Genomic DNA, 16,120 nt, shown 5'->3' on the forward strand with positions numbered 1-16,120 from the left:
TAGTTCTTTGTCCCACCCCATGGGGGCCGCGGGTGCGAGTACTTCCGGTAGTGCGGGCGCTGGGTCGCGCTGAGTGGGTTGGAGGCTGGCGGCGGCGCAATGACCACGCTCCGGGCCTTCACCTGCGACGACCTGTTCCGCTTCAACAACATGTGAGTGCCGCATTGGGCCAGCCTCTGTCTTCGCGGCGCGGGACAGGGTCAGCCTCGCGGGGCCGTGGGCCGGGTGGACGCTGCGCGGGTGCGCTGGCCGGTGACCTTGGCCGAGGCGTGGCGCTCCGGGTGCGCCGGGGTGATGAGGAGCTGGACTGGACACTGTGCTCCCGCTCTCTGAGGCGGGCTCACTGAGGAGGGTGGGCCAGGAAGGAGCGCGGTCCTGGTTAAATTGTATCCCAGTGAAGTAACCTTGCGATGCTCCGGGCCCTCTCAGCAAGTTGTGGTTTGTGCTTGGTAGTTACAGTAGCGGAGCGCTCAAAGTAGACTGCCTTTTTCTTTTCTTAAAGGGTCTCATTTTGTATCCCTGGGCTCCTGGAACTATGTAGACCAGGCTGGCCTAAAACTCACAGATACGTCTTCCTCTCGCCTACCTAGTGCTGGGATTAAAGACATGCCCCACCACACCCAGCTAGACTACATTTTTTTTTTTTTTTTTTTTTTTGATTGGGGATCCACTGTACTCAGGAACCCCGGTGCCGGTGCTGGGTGGTTTCTTTTCAGTCCAAGTTTAAAAGACCCGTGATTTGCCGGTCTCCCCTTCTCGCTTTTTAAAAAGAAAAAAAATTAGTTTGGAAAATTATGACCATTTTAAAAGCTCAGCATTTTACCGTGATCACCAGTAGACACATTACCTCGATTATTTGCTTGACATAACAGAAGTACGGATCGGATGGTTCAGGTAGCAGAAGGGAAGAAACTATGGGGTAGATAACGATGAACATTTCAAAGAGGGAATGAACTTTGATGAAGGAAATTTGGCGAGGAGAAAGTTCGGGGGGGGGGGGTTGCAGGTAAGAAAATGGGAGTGTGAAGCAAGGGTAGGCCTTTGCTTCCGGTGAAGCCAGGTTTAATTACTATGTTAATTGGTTCAGATCAGATTCGTTGCAATTTCTGTTAGGTCCAGCTTCTGTTAAATCCTCTCTGTATTTAATACTTGCGGCAGGCACTCATGTAATAATAAGCCGTTTAATCTTCACAAATTCTGTCATGTGCTGATGTCCTCAGTTTCTGGGTGAAGGAAAGGATTGGGACACACACACACACACACAACCCTGACGTGGAGTAGGTGGAGACTGACCCTGGTGATTGTTAAAAAATTGGTCCCATGGAGCTGGAGAGAGATGGTTGTTCAGTTGTTAAGCACTGGCTGCTCTTCCAGAGGACAGGGATTCACTATCCATGGAGGCTCACACTTTACTGTAATACTCATTCCAGAGAAGCTGATGTCCTTTTCTGGCTTCAGTGATCACCAGGTATGCATGTGGTGTACAGACCACACACATGGGGTATAATACACCCATACCCATTAAATAAATGAGAAAAGTTGACCGGGGCACTCAGGCTGAGGTCTGAGGATCACAAGTCTGAGGTCCTTTGGTATCCAGATTATTGTAGGATACACCAAAATTCAGTGATGTGCAACCTCCTTATTAAAATGGTGTTGTGTGCAAATAACCCAAGCACTTCCATGTACTGTAAATCAATAATGACTTATATAGTACAATGAACATGTTTTATAAGGACTTCCATACTGTTGTATTAGGCAATAATAATGGGGAGGGATACAGGCACATGGTGTTTAAAAATTCTTCAATCTGAACTCTGACCTAGTGAGTACAAGGTGATTGATTAGCGGCGATAAAGTAGACAGGTAAGCCATTGAGGATCCTTGGCAATGGCCTAGAATGATAATGGGAGATGCTGTGTAGCTGACACAGTGCCTGAACTTAAGAAATAGACAGGCAAATCATGCATATGCAGCTTTAGGAAGAGACAGTGGCTTAATGTGGAAATGGATAAAGTAGAAGGAAAATACACATGAACAGATATCAAACATTAGGTCTCAGCTCACCTGGCTTGGTAACACCTCCTCTTGTTAATGGTAGTAAAGGGGTCCACTTTCTCATTTTGTTAGTAGGCCATGTTAGGAAACAGTTGAGTCACAAGGTTAGGTGCTTGAGTAAATGAAACTGAAAGGCCAAACCAAGGTAGGAGGAAAACAGTGGGATCCACAAGCTAACAAGAGGACTCCAAGCAGGAGGTGTGCACTGTCATGAGGTGATGATGGCTGAGTGTGTGCTGCATTTGTACACTCCCTTCAGGAGAGGCAGAAGTGCAAACACCAGAGAGAAACTGTTAAGTGACGTGTTCTCAGTGGTAAGAAGAGGGAGGGGCCTGCTAGCCTTAAAATGGCAGAAGAGCAAGCAGTGTCTGGGTGCAGGGGCTTTTGGGTGGGTGAAGTCAGCTAGAGGCCTTGAACTGTTTTCTTCTTACACTTTTTTTTTTTTTTTTTGGTTTCATTTTCATGTGTTTAAGGAGAGAGAGGAAGGGCAGAGAGAGTTGGACAGTTGAGGTGAGCCAAACATGTAAAGTTGAGGGTTGCGGTGTCTACAGGGCAGGGCCACAGGACCCAGAGGCCCTCAGGATTGGTTCATGATGTCTGTAAGGTCGAAGCTGTTCTCACAGCACTAAGGCCAGTCGTTTTGTTGGTTTGCCTACCATGTTTTGTGTAAGTCTCTGAATATAGTAAGTATCTTGAGCACCAGAGGAGTCAATGGTTTTCTTTTTATTTGACACTGAGAAACTACATTGCCACCGTCACTGGGTTTCTTGTATCTTTTTTTTACATTACTATTTCTTAGTAAAATTATTCATGTTAGTTAAACATGTAATTATTTTTAAATGAATAACTTAAAATTGAAAATACTTATAGCCTGTAGACCTTAAGGTTCTAATGCTAAGAAACACTGGTTGGAATACCCTGGGTCAGTCTGCTGAGGGAAGCCAAGGTAGGAACATGGAGGCAGGAAGTGAAGCAAAACACATGGAGTACTGCTGATAATGGCTTCTTCCCCCGGGTAGCTCAGTCTGCTTTCTTATACACCCCAGGGCTACCTGCCCAGGGATGGCATCACTCACAGTAGCCCACATCAACCACCCATTGATTTAAGAAAATGCCTCCTGTCACCTATAGGCCAATCTTATGGAGGCTTTTCCTCAATCAAGTTTGCCTCCTCCCATATGTCTAGGTTTATGTTGACCAAAATAAAACCAATACAGAGTAAGTAAATACAATAGGCTTGTTTGTCAAGTGTAAAGTGGGTTTTTGCACAGATTAAATACAGAACTCCCAGTTACACATTAAGGAAAGAAAGAAAAGTACTTCCTCTTGCTGTCATTTTAGCAAAAGCAAGTCCAGAACTGAATTCTCTACTTCATGCTCCCTTTGAGTGGTGCATGAGTCTTCATTTCTGCCTGCTCAAAGGCTGTTTTGTAAAATTTGTCCCTGCGTTTGTGTTCAGTTTCTGTCTCTTACAAAGGGTTGGACTCTGTGTTTATTGAGCAGCACAGAAAGCATCACATGGGGGAAAGAAGGGATACTTTACAGAAATCTGTAACAGTTTTACAAGGGATTCGGTCTCTGGCTCCAACTGATCCCAACTGACAAGACAACAAATAGCATCACACAAATCACTGTTTATCAACCAGTATCCAAACACTGTATTTAGTGTTCAAGAAGGATATTCATCTCAGAAGACTGCTTTCAACCTCTGTATTTGCTGCTTTCTGTAAGTGACACACATGCATTGTTCTGGATCAGGAGGATGGAAGAATATATAACTTAAGGTTAAAGCTATTAGGTTCTAAACATTGATTACATGGAAATCCAAGGCAAGTAAATTGATTGTTACAATGTTCTCATAAAGGCAGGTTAAGCACACAGGCCGAGGACACAGTAGGCTACTATTCTCAAGTAATTTTAGGGTGTATTAGCAATTCTGGTTGTGAAGTCCAACAAAAGTTCCAATCTTTTGGGATTTAAGAGTTATTTCCATAATACTACATCACTACAGGTTTTGAAACCTGAAGGGTTGAGGACTACTGGACTAGAGGAGTATAGACTACCTGACATTCTTCTGTCTCAGATTGACAAGAAAGGGAAACAGCTGAAAATAGCTGGTTTTGAGCCTGGGGAAATGATGGGGAGAAATGGTTGGAGATGGTTTTCAGGAATGTTGAATTTGGGCTGGTGTGATGGGACATGTTGGGTAGTTCCCCAACCACCAGGGCTTAGTTAACAGGAGAGAGTAGTGTGAAAGTAAGTGAACTTCAGTTGAAAGTATATGGGGTCTGTGAGGATTTGTAGGAGGAGGAGAAAAAGTGGAGGCAGGAGAAGGACTCCCATCCACTTTGAGAAGGGGAAATTGTAGGCGAAGTCCCAGAGCTGGGCAGGGATGATGAGATGGGAGTGGGTTAATTGGACTGGCTGTACATGAGACACATGCCTAACTGGGTCTCATGTCTGCAAGAGTCTGATGGAGTAAGCTATAATTCTGCTTATAAAGAGGCAGTTCAGTGAAAAAGTACAGCTCTCTATTAGTGCACATGTGGCCTGGGTCATTTAAACTATCTTCTTTGGCTTTCAGGTTGGTTTTAGAGTTGTAGAAGAAATATGTTTTTTTTTGTTTTTTGTTTTTTGTTGTTGTTTGGTCAGTTTTTTGAGACAGGGTTTCTCTGTGTAGTCCTGGCTGTTCTGGAACTTGCTATTGTAGACAGGGCTGGCTTTACTCTGACTCCTGAGTGTTGGGATTAAAGGTGTGAACCACTATGGCCAGCCCATAGTTTGTTTTAAGTAATATAATCTTTTAAGTTGGGCTCAAGAATTCTAACTCTTGCTCTTTTCTTGTTTTTTTTTTTTTTTCAGTAACTTGGATCCACTTACAGAAACTGTATCCTTTTTGAGAACAAAAAAAAACAAAAAAACAAAAAAAACACAAAAAACCTAAGGATTGTTTATGAAGAAGAAAATTGGAGCAGAAGAAAAAGATGAGTTCTGAAAAATGTTTTAAGGAATAGGTTCTGAAAAGCACAAGTGACACTGAAAACATTTACAAAACTGAGCAGGAGTGGCCTTAGGCTTGCCCACAACTCTTGTTGTTTTTTTTTTTTTTTTTTTTTTTTTTCCGGAGCTGGGGACCGAACCCAGGGCCTTGCGCTTCCTAGGCAAGCGCTCTACCACTGAGCTAAATCCCCAACCCCCACAACTCTTAAGATAATGACTGTTACACTGCAGCTCTACTGCTCACCTTCCCATAGTAATCCTGGCTGTGCATAGACAGCAGCAATGACACAGGTAGTCGGGGCCTGTCTCCCTCTGCTGTGAACCAAATCTAGAGAGGGTAAGCGGTTCCATGATGTCTCCAGCAGTCCTGCTCAAGAGAGCCTGGGTCTTTCTGGCATAGACGGCTTCCAGAACACGTCTTTGTGTTTCTGGGCTCGCAGTCGACAGAGGGGAGGCGATTGCTTTGGGAAGCACCACACAGCCCTTCTCTCTCCTGACTTGTTGCTGAAGGAAATACAGGACTTTCAGTAATAACAGTGTCTATCATCCAGTAGAAATTGAGCAAAGGTGTGTGGTTGGGGTATTCCTGATTGTGCTGCAATAGCAGATCAGTCAGTGGGTACAACACAGATAGGATTTCTAAACCATGTCCACTGACACTGCTGGGAGTAGCTGATCGCTTACTAGAGGGCAGAGGCTAGTGAAGACTTAGTTCAGTCTCACCCGTCAAAAGGCATGCAGACTAAAATCTGAGAACCCAGTTTAATGTATCAGATATCCAGAACTGTGGAAAGACACAACCCAGTGCTGCTGCTGGCTAAGTAAGGTGCCTTCTTAGAAGCTGCTGGTGCCACAGTCATCTGGCACAGTCTTTCTGAAAAGCATTTTAGAAGAAATGCCATTTCCTGAAGACTGAACCAACAGGCAGTTTACTCCAGGGATTGGCAAACATAAGAAGCATGGGCCAAATCTGGTTTACCATTTAGTTTTTTAAAGAATTTTTCTTACCGGGATATAGCCATGTTGGTTGATTTACATACTGTCTGTGGTTCTAAGTTTGGGTAGATATGACAGACTTTTGGCCCCCAATACCACATCTTATTCTCCCTTTACAAAAATAGTGACATTATAAAAGTTATTTTAAGAGAATTGTGTTAGAAAATTGAATGTCACTCACATTCACTAGTAAGGAAATGGTAAATTAAGCTGCATTCATCAAGGACATCAAGGATCTAGACATATTTTAGAAATTAGAAATGGCCTAGATGTCTCCTGGCAGAGGGATGAAGTATTTTAAGTTGTGTCCTCATGCAAAAGGACACAATAAGTATAAGCATCAAGAAGCCATATCAGAAACAATGGAATAGAAAAAACAAAAAACCCTCAAAGCACTTACATGACTATGTAGGATTTTGAAGAATTTCATATCACAGAAATTTTCCCTTTGGGAAAATGACAGACTACAAATTAACCTATGCTTTGACTATATAAGGCCTGGGGTTTATGTAGGGAGTGGGGATATGGAGGGGAGCTCATGGTAGTAGTCAGTTGCTGGCGTGCTGCCTGAGTTCTGGAAGAAGAGACTGTCCTTCATAGGAGTTTCAAGGCTCCTAAGACGAGGGGGTTTCCTGGGAACTTTTTAGTAGAAAGTGTATTAATACTGTCTTTTTATGTAATTGTACCAGAAAGCTGACAGAAGGTGAAACAAACATGGCAGTGAATCATAGCAGTAAGGACACCCTGGTGTTGAAGAGTAACCATTCTTTCTGAATAAGAGGGCCTCACCTTGTGTCTCAGTCTGACTTGAACTACAGATGCTGATGCTGGAGTGCTGGGTTACAGGCACAGCCAGGCCAGGCAGGCATTTCCTCTGAATATAATTGATTCCTTAACAAATGTAATAGTTGCATAACTATAGTCAAAGTAGAAACTAGCCATTGAAGTCTCCAGTGTGATTCAGGAAATACAAATGTTCTATGTGCCAAGCAGTTGCTAGAATAAACATGAGAGAGAAGCTGAATTTCTAGTGCAGGGTAGATGGACCATGAACAGGAAGTAATCTTAGATGATAAATGGCACACACCTATGGTTATAGGTGCAATCTGATTAGTCTGAAGGCAGACTGTACGAGATTTTGTTTTCTACTAGATGGCACCATATGCATTCTACATCTAGAGAGATGTCCAGGCCATTTTATTAAAAATTAAGTGCTGATGTAAATATTCCATTTCATGGTATTAGAGAAGTTACAGTGTACTAAGTGGAGGATAAAGTGACAGTGGGTGTTTGCATGTGGGTGTGAAGGGTGGACGTAGAGGCTAGAGGTTGACTCAGTTGTCCTTCCTAATCACTCTCCACTTTATTTACACGGCTTCCCCCATGTGTGGGGATCACAAGCAGGCAACCAAGCCCATCCAACGTTTATGTGGAGAATAGGCATTTGGACTCCAGTCCTCAGCTGACAGCACTTTATCCACCATGCTGCCTCTCCAGCCTGATGGTAGTTTTTGTTTTGTCTCTACATAGCCCTGGCTGTTCTCCCTCTGCCTCCTAAGTGCTGGGATTAAAGACATGTACTATCATACCTGCTGTCTGATAGTATATTTTGAAATAACCACCCACACGAAAATACCCACAGGAAAATGCTCTAACAAGGAACCTTTTGCTCTTTATTACGGCCCATATTCCTTAACAGCTCTAGTATGGGATTCCTTTTTACTTACAGTACCTTGCGCACTGGCCAGAGTATTTCATCGTTGCCGAGGCACCTGGCGGAGAGCTAATGGGTTATAGTAAGTACAGTACCACTAGTACTTTTTTGGGTGAGTAAAGATTTTAATACAGGTTTCAGTCTGCTTTACTTTAGAATTTGGTGTAAATCATGAAAGATGGCATTTTATTTTCAGATCAATTACTAACAGTTTACCACATCTCTTCTGTGTCCAGCCGTGCACTAGGCCAAGAAATACAGCAGTGAACCTAACAAATGACTGTAGTCTCTGTGGATCATTCTGTTAGATTTCTGTATGGTTACTTTGTATATAAGGCAGGGATTAAGGTATCTCCACTTAACCAACTGCTACTGGAGCTATGAGTAGCTGCAATCATACATACATTGTAAATGTAATTTTTTTTTTAAAGATTTATTTATTTATTATATATAAGTATACTGTAGCTGTCTTCAGATACACCAGAAGAGGGCATCAGATCTCTTTACAGATGGTTGTGAGCCACCATGTGGTTGCTGGGAATTGAACTCATGACCTCTGGAAGAGCAGTCGGGTGCTCTTAACTGCTGAGCCATCTCTCCAGGCCGTAAATGTAATTTTAAATGTAGCTATTTGAAAAAAAAAAAACCTAAATCTATTTCAATGTATCTCATTTGAACAAAAAGTATCCTAGTCTTTGTTCTTGGTTTTTAGTTTATCATTTAGGTTTTTTAAGTCTGACTTTAGAAGTAGATATAGAATATCATTTGCGAATGGCATTTCAAATGAAAGTTAATTATTAACTTGATGATAGTACTTTAAAACTTTGGTGGTTTTTTTATTTTAAAAGAAACAAATGGCAGACTATGAATTTTTGTGCAAATTGGTGTTTTAATTACCGATGCGATTTTCTGTTGGCAGTTATGGGCAAAGCAGAAGGCTCAGTAGCTAGGGAAGAGTGGCATGGACATGTCACAGCTCTGTCTGTCGCCCCTGAATTCCGCCGTCTTGGCTTGGCTGCTAAACTTATGGAGTTACTAGAGGAAATTTCAGAAAGGTGAGAGCCCGTTTTTCCAATACACGTGATTATGAACTGTCTCTTTTCTGAGTGTCGTGGCCTGGACTTAGAATTTTATTTTCAGCTTGCAGTAGGTCCCTGCAGCTCTGCCAAGCTCATAGCAGCACCACTGCTGCTCCTCTGCTGTTGGAGAGGATTCGTGCAGTGCTGTGTCCAGCCGTAGACAGCTGAGCCGGACTCAAAATCAACCTTTCAAGGATGGTCTCTGGTGTTCTTAGCACTATGGCGGATGTTTGCAGGCCCAAGTAGCTCAGTTTCAAACTGGTTTCTGTTCCAACAGCTAGTAGCCATCTATAGGAGAAGAGGAACAATGTGCCGTCCACTACCCAGGGATGAGTACACTGTGAGCACTGAGTAGCTTTTTAAACCCTGAAGCCAATGCGACATAATCCATTTCCAATGGTTTGCATATAAGCACCAGTTAATCATAGCAAGTATAAAGAATCCCATTTCATACAAATTCTGTCATCAAGAGTTTTGATGTTTTTCCTGAACATATAAAATAGCCTGAAGCCAGGGCTAAGCATGGTAGTACATGCCTTTCCCTACAGTGGCGAGAGGCAGAGGAAGACATCTCTTGAGTTTGAAACCAGGTTAGTCTACATAGTGAATGCCAGGTCAACTGTGGCTACAAAGGATGTCTTGTCTTTAAAACAAAATCAAATGTCCCACGTACCTCTTGAGTTTGAGGCATTTAGGTAATTGCCAATAATATGACTTTCAAAGAAACCTGTCATACCTTGCTCACAGTGAAAGATTTTAGAAAAGAAAGAAAAAGGCAGCACAATTATATAAGAGAAGGGTTCCTCCATTTCCTAGAAGGGACACAAAATGTCTATGTACCGCATTTGTCAAGTTGCTGCCTAAAAAGTGGTATGAAAGGGAATAGTTACAGACCTAGAGGCTTTGTTTCCACAGGATTGGTAGATTTTAATAAAGACAATTTTTTAAAGAAGTAACTAGACAAAAGTGCTCTGAGCCAACTCACACACCAGCCCGTTCAAAACAAAAACCAAATCCTGCTTCTTTTTTTTTTCATTTTTTCTTTTTTTTTTAAAGATTTATTTATTTATTATATATAAGCACACTATAGCTGTCTTCAGACACACCAGAAGAGGGCATCAAATCCTGTTACAGATATTTGAACTCAGGACCTGTGGAAGAGCAGTCAGTGCTCCAAACTGCTGAACCATCTCTCCAGCCCCTCTTTTTTTATTTTGAATGGTTTTTAGAGACGGGTTTTTCTGTGTTAACATCTTTGGCTGGCCTGGAATTCTCTCTGTAGACCAGGCTGGCCTCGAACGCAAGAGATCTGGCTGCTTCTGTAGAGCCAGTTCCAGGATAGCCAGGGCTACACAGAGAAACCCTGTCTCAAAATCATAAAAACACAAAAACAAACAAACAAGCAAGCAAAAAACCCAAACACCCAAACTTATTTGTTCTCCCTGAACTGAATATAAGACAGAAGGAAAGTTTTAAGAAGGCAGGATATACACACATTTATCAATAACATTGTGTGACAGACAGGCTATCGGGAAGTGGGTTCTAACAAGCTGGAACCTTGGACATAATTAGTATTCTACTTAGGTAATTACTAACCTCTCTTCCCCTCCAGTTTCTGAGGTTTCATTGTTTTGTTTGAGTGGGTACAGAGACGTACATTATAGTCATGTCTTGTTTAGATGTACACTAAAGCAAGAATAAAATTTTGATACAGGAGTAAAAATGTAAAGAGAAGTTAAGTAGCTATAAATGAATAATGATTACAGCGAAAAGACAGACATGGGCTAAGGATGAGGCTCTGTAGTCATGTATAAGACCTTGGGTTCCAGCCCCAGCAGTGCCATGAAGAAAAAGATGCATAATGTTTATGGGACTGTGTAAGGTTATAAAGATTGAAAAATAAAGAAAATATTAAATTATCTTGCAAATTATAGCCAAAAGGAAGTTGATTTCTCATATTGATAATCACTATAGTTGGATACTTACTACCATTGTTAAGGGGCCATTGCATATTGACAAATGACTTGGCTGGGAAGATGGCTTGATGCAAGCATGAGGGCCCTAGTTCAGGTCCTCAGAACTCATGTAAAAAGTTGGACTTGGCAACACCCCTCTTGACTCAGTTGGTAAAGCAAGATGGAGGATAGGAACAATTCCTAGAAACCTGTGAGCCAGATGGCTGCGTCTTCATAGTGGAGAACCAGCAAATCAGGGAGACAAAGACCCACAGCTGTCCTTTGATTTCCACACACACACACACACACACACACCAGGACATGCCACACAGACATGCAAATTCACAAAGATATTTTAAAAACTGAATCCATTGAAGATATAATAATGCTGTATACCCTGGACTAGACAAATTGTTAATCAGCTGAATATGCTTCTTTATAAGAACTGTCAGGTAGAAATCAGCTAGGGAACAGAATAGAAGTCAGGAAAGCTTTTCCAGGGCAGAGAGTAAATACTTTGCAACCACATAGGATCTGTTGCATAGATTGGCTTAACAAACCAACACTGTTTAAAGCCATTCTTAGTGTGAGGATGATGCAAAATGAAAGTTTGTAAGTCTACCCTACCTTAGTAGTAGTAGCTGGACCTTTTTTTTTTTGGATGTAGTAAAGTAGCAACCAGGGAAACATTTTGCCTATTGACTTGTCCCACCATCTTTACTGAAAAATCTCCCGACATAAGAGTTTTGTCAGACTTCAGTCCGAGTGTGGCGGCTCACACCTGTAATCCTAGCATGCAAGAGGAGTGGGCATCTGAGGCCAGTCTGGGCTCCCACGGTAATAAGTCAGTCAGTTTAACACAGCTTTTAGGCAGAGGCATCCTTGATGATGTAAGGAGGAAAATCTGAGGAACTGGGAACTGTCGCCAGGGGGCACAAGTTGCAGAAAAACTGTTGGTAAATAGCTTTGGTGAGTGAAAAGAATTATGATACACCAGGAGCCAGGGTGTGGACTGGACTGAAGAAGAACCACTATTGAGTAGATGCAGTGTATTTTGTAGCAGTCTAGAGAACACAAGTGGGGGAAGTAGCAAAGCCATGGCAATCAAAGGTACACGTTCAGTCCCTCTTCATAATGTTCTGGAAATTTACACAGCAAAGGCATGTAGGAAACAAGGGAAGAGGGTTAGGAGGCAGCAAACTGCTGTCACAGATAGAAAAAAAGAATGCACAAGTCCCTAGAACTAAATGAAAACAATAAAACCAGAAAGAAGTATTGAAATTGGCATCAAGAGCATATGCCTCCCCAAAGTACTCATTTATAAAACTTTATGGGGAGACATAAAAGTGACTGACCTTAGAGTAAATGTAATCACACCCAGAATCCTACTTAGGTTTTTGAGGGTGCTATTAATATAGAATGCAAGGGAAAAAGAAGGAGCAGCAAAAATGTCAATATTCAACAATGGGCAGCTAGCTCTGCCCTCTCAGATCCAATGTGCAGCACAGACTATTGGTGCAAGAGTGAGAGCAGAAGATTAGAACATGAGGAATATGTCTAAGGGTCTTGGTGTTCCTGAGGGTGAATTAGATATCAGGGTGGGAGTTTTCAGTAAAGATGGTGAAATGTTTCCCTGGTTGCTACTTTACTACATATAAACTTCAGACTTATTTAAAACATGGACATGGAAAAGCAACAGAGTATAATATCCAAAGTCTCCCATGACCTTAGTGTAGAGACCTTTTTAAGTAGGCTGTAAACAGTGCTGACCATATAGGGAAGGCTCATTGCTCTTCTGAGTAAAAGTAGCATAACTTTGCTCACCCAGAGATAACTAAAGTAACACGATGGATGCTTACAGAAAACTCAAATATTGCAGCATATCCAGCACACATGGTAGCCACTGGGGGAAAAAACTGAAAGGTCATTAAGAGCTATTCAAAAGGAGACATTTAAATGGTCAGTAGACACAAACCTCTCATTAGTAATTAGAAATGTATATTAATGTCACATCAAGATACTGTGTCTCATACATAGGAGTGGACTTGGAATAAACAGGTTAGAATTTAATCAAGATGACAGTGTATATACCATGACACAGCAGTGAGATCCCCAATTAGATACTGTATCATGAGATGCTCAACAAAAGTATCCATACTAACATCCTTTACAATAGAACTGGAAATGTTTCCAGAGGACCATGGGCAAGTTGTATGTTCATACACTGAAAGGCTAAACAAAGTGAAGAGAATAAAAATAGCTCCAGTAACTCCAGAGGCTCAGGACTGACTGAGGTCACTCACAACGTAATACCCAACTGATTATGCTTACAGAAAGGTCACAACCAAAAACGAAAGCTTTATAGGCAGTAAACAAGGAGACAGCCTAGACACAGAATCAGGATGTGAAGAGCTTTGAGGAGGAGATGGAGGTATTACTGACCAAAAGGAAGTCTGGTAGTCACCAGCAGATCCTACAGCAGCTATGCTTGGGTCCTTTTTCTGTATTCTGAAATAGTTACCTGGAATAGTAAAAGTGGTAATAAAAGATGTCTACTTCAAGGTTGTTACTACCATCCCCAAGTAGTCAACCAAGGATTCTTTTTTTTTTTTCGTTTTTTTTTTTTCTTTTCTTTTTTTTTTTTTTTCTTTTTCTCGGAGCTGGGGACCGAACCCAGGGCCTTGCGCTTCCTAGGTAAGCACTCTACCACTGAGCTAAATCCCCAGCCCCCCAAGGATTCTTTTTATGCCATTTTGTAGCCAAGACTGGCCTCGAGCCCATTATGTTTGTAGCCCAGGCCGGCCTGGAATCCACAGTTCTTCCCCTTCAGTCCCAAATCCTAGGATTACAGGCCTGTAATCCACAGTAGCACCACACTATGCATGGCACTAGTATTTTTAAAGATGCATACCAGACTGTCTAGAGTTCTTACAGTTTTAACATTTCCCTTTTTTTCCTTTTTTCTTTTTCTTTTTTTTAAAGAAAAGGTGGATTTTTTGTTGATCTCTTCGTTAGAGTATCCAATCAAGTTGCTGTCAACATGTACAAGCAGTTGGGTTATAGTGTCTACAGGACAGTCATAGAGTACTACTCAGCCAGCAATGGGGAGCCTGATGAGGATGCCTACGGTAAGCTTCCTGCTGTGGCAGTAACTCCAAGAGAAAGTCAAAATAGTTATTTCCCCACCACAAGCCTACATACTCATTTTAATAAATTCAAAAGAATTACATTTATGAATTTAGGAATAGTTAATGTAGACTAACCAGCCAGTGGTTAATTTCTATAAATTATCATTTCATGGTATAGATGTGTTCTTTTTCTAAGAAAGAACGTTTATATTAGTTGGCTTCTAGGTGGGATTTGATAAGCAACTGTTGTAACTACAGTGGGAGTCTTGTAAGTACATACATACCACTTAGGATTACAGGGAGGGCACAAAACATGATGGGAACTTAACCCACACACTCAATCTGGTTTAAGAAAGTTTGGTATTAGTTGCTTACATTAATCTTTGTTTCCTAACAGATATGAGGAAAGCACTTTCCAGGGACACTGAGAAGAAATCCATCATCCCATTACCTCATCCTGTGAGGCCTGAGGACATTGAATAACCATAGGCAGTGGTTCTTAGGCAGGTGTTCCAGACAGTTTGTGGACATATTTTTTTCATAGGATGATCTTGGAGCTCGTAGGAGGAAAGCAAGCATTTAAGTCTTAAAGACTTCAAAACATGCAGGCTATGAACTTACTTCAAATCTTATCCTTCCAATGAGCAATGGCATACATGTTCAACTGTTTGCCATGTAAAGTTCAATCAAGGCAGCTAAGTCAGAAGGACACGTTCCACTATCATGGTTGACATGCCAAGGAAAGACTCCCTCCATCCTCCTCCTAAATCCTGTGCCTGAGAACCACTGCTGCACATATATAAATATATATATATTTTATTTTGTATTGATCTGTTAATTGAAGCTTTAAAAGCATATATGAAATGTATAAATCTGAGATGTATAGTAAAACACATTGTTGACTATGAATGTTTTCTGGAAGTTTGTTGTCTTGTCTTTTACTCAGAATTATGGAGGGGTCATTGTTTAGGATATGGTGCCTCTCGTTTTGACTTTTTTTATATATAAAACATTTTTAAGTGCATATCTGAAATCATCCCTGTCTGACATACCTAACATATTCTTACTGTGAAACCCTGATTTTCTGTTAACACTGCTCAAACCTTTGAATGTGAGACTTTAATGGGAAACAGAATCTAACTCCAAAAGATCATGTAAAGATAGATAATCAGACAGTAAAGAAGTAATCAAAAAGGTCCACGTGAAATGACATTAAGATGCATGTTTGTTGGCATTTATTCTTTTTCTTTGAGGTAAGATCTTTTTACATTCCTAGGGTGAACTCAACTTCCAGTAATCCTCAGGTGGTAGTCAGGACTATAAACATATATATGTACCTTAGCACTTGGTTTAAAAGCTCTTACTTTAGAGAGGTCTTATTTTGAGATATTAAGGTTGGAGAGAATGAATTTTTTGTTCTCAAGGAGGAATAAAGTTTCCTTCAACTTTCACATCTGCCCATGCTTGTTATGAGTGGACTTTTAAGAGCAAATTCACTAATTTGTTTCTTCATGTGCATGAGCAACATACAGAGAACTGCCCTAGGAAGATGTGGCTTAGTTATGGAACTAGCATTCTGAACTGCTTTCACCTCCATCTTGAATCTGCACTAACTCAAAGGACATTCAGTGACAAATTCTTCCTGACTAGCACCCTAAGTATTCAATGCACACTCAGGTTAACGCCTGAGCCTAGTGCTAGTTTGGTGGCTGAAAAGATCTTACCTAGTAGTACTGTTTTCTTGTAACTTCCAAAATTACCTTATTTTCTTATCTTATTTTCAAGACCCAATTTATATTATTATTAAACAGCTTTTATTCCCTTAGATGGATATACTTACATTTAATAATCAATTATTTACTAATGGTTCTTTTAGGTAGAAACTAGTCTTGAAAGAACAGTTGGTGAACAAAAGAAAAAATGGCTGTGAATTACAGGATAAGTAGATAAGCAGTGCCTCTCAGGGTAGGCAAATGCAATATGAGCAGAGTACCAACAAGTGTGTTACTGTGCTACAGTGCCATCATCACCATGGGTCTTTGGACTCCTGCTGTTTAATGACAACTGTTAAAGATAAGTTTTAAAGCTCACACATCCTCAGGCATGCTGGGAGATGCAGTCTCCAGGCAGCTTTATCTGCAGAATTCACAAAGCTTGGGACTGGCAGGAGTGCTCTGGTGAGTCCTACTT

General features: G+C 41.3%; 1 protein-coding gene across 7 annotated transcripts; it reads left to right on the forward strand.

The window, feature by feature from the left end:
• Positions 1 to 46: 46 nt before the first annotated feature.
• Positions 47 to 14,954, forward strand: Naa20 (N(alpha)-acetyltransferase 20, NatB catalytic subunit). Of its 7 annotated transcripts, none has more exon segments than NM_001108595.2 (6): positions 50 to 152; positions 4,921 to 4,945; positions 7,760 to 7,880; positions 8,688 to 8,823; positions 13,785 to 13,930; positions 14,328 to 14,954. In NM_001108595.2, coding segments are annotated over 6 exon segments (567 nt in total). In that variant the 5' UTR covers positions 50 to 99; the 3' UTR covers positions 14,414 to 14,954.
• Positions 14,955 to 16,120: the final 1,166 nt, after the last annotated feature.

The sequence above is a fragment of the Rattus norvegicus genome, chromosome 3, assembly GCF_021556685.1.
Source record: "Rattus norvegicus strain SHRSP/BbbUtx chromosome 3, alternate assembly SHRSP_T2T, whole genome shotgun sequence".
Taxonomy (NCBI): Eukaryota; Metazoa; Chordata; class Mammalia; order Rodentia; family Muridae; genus Rattus; species Rattus norvegicus.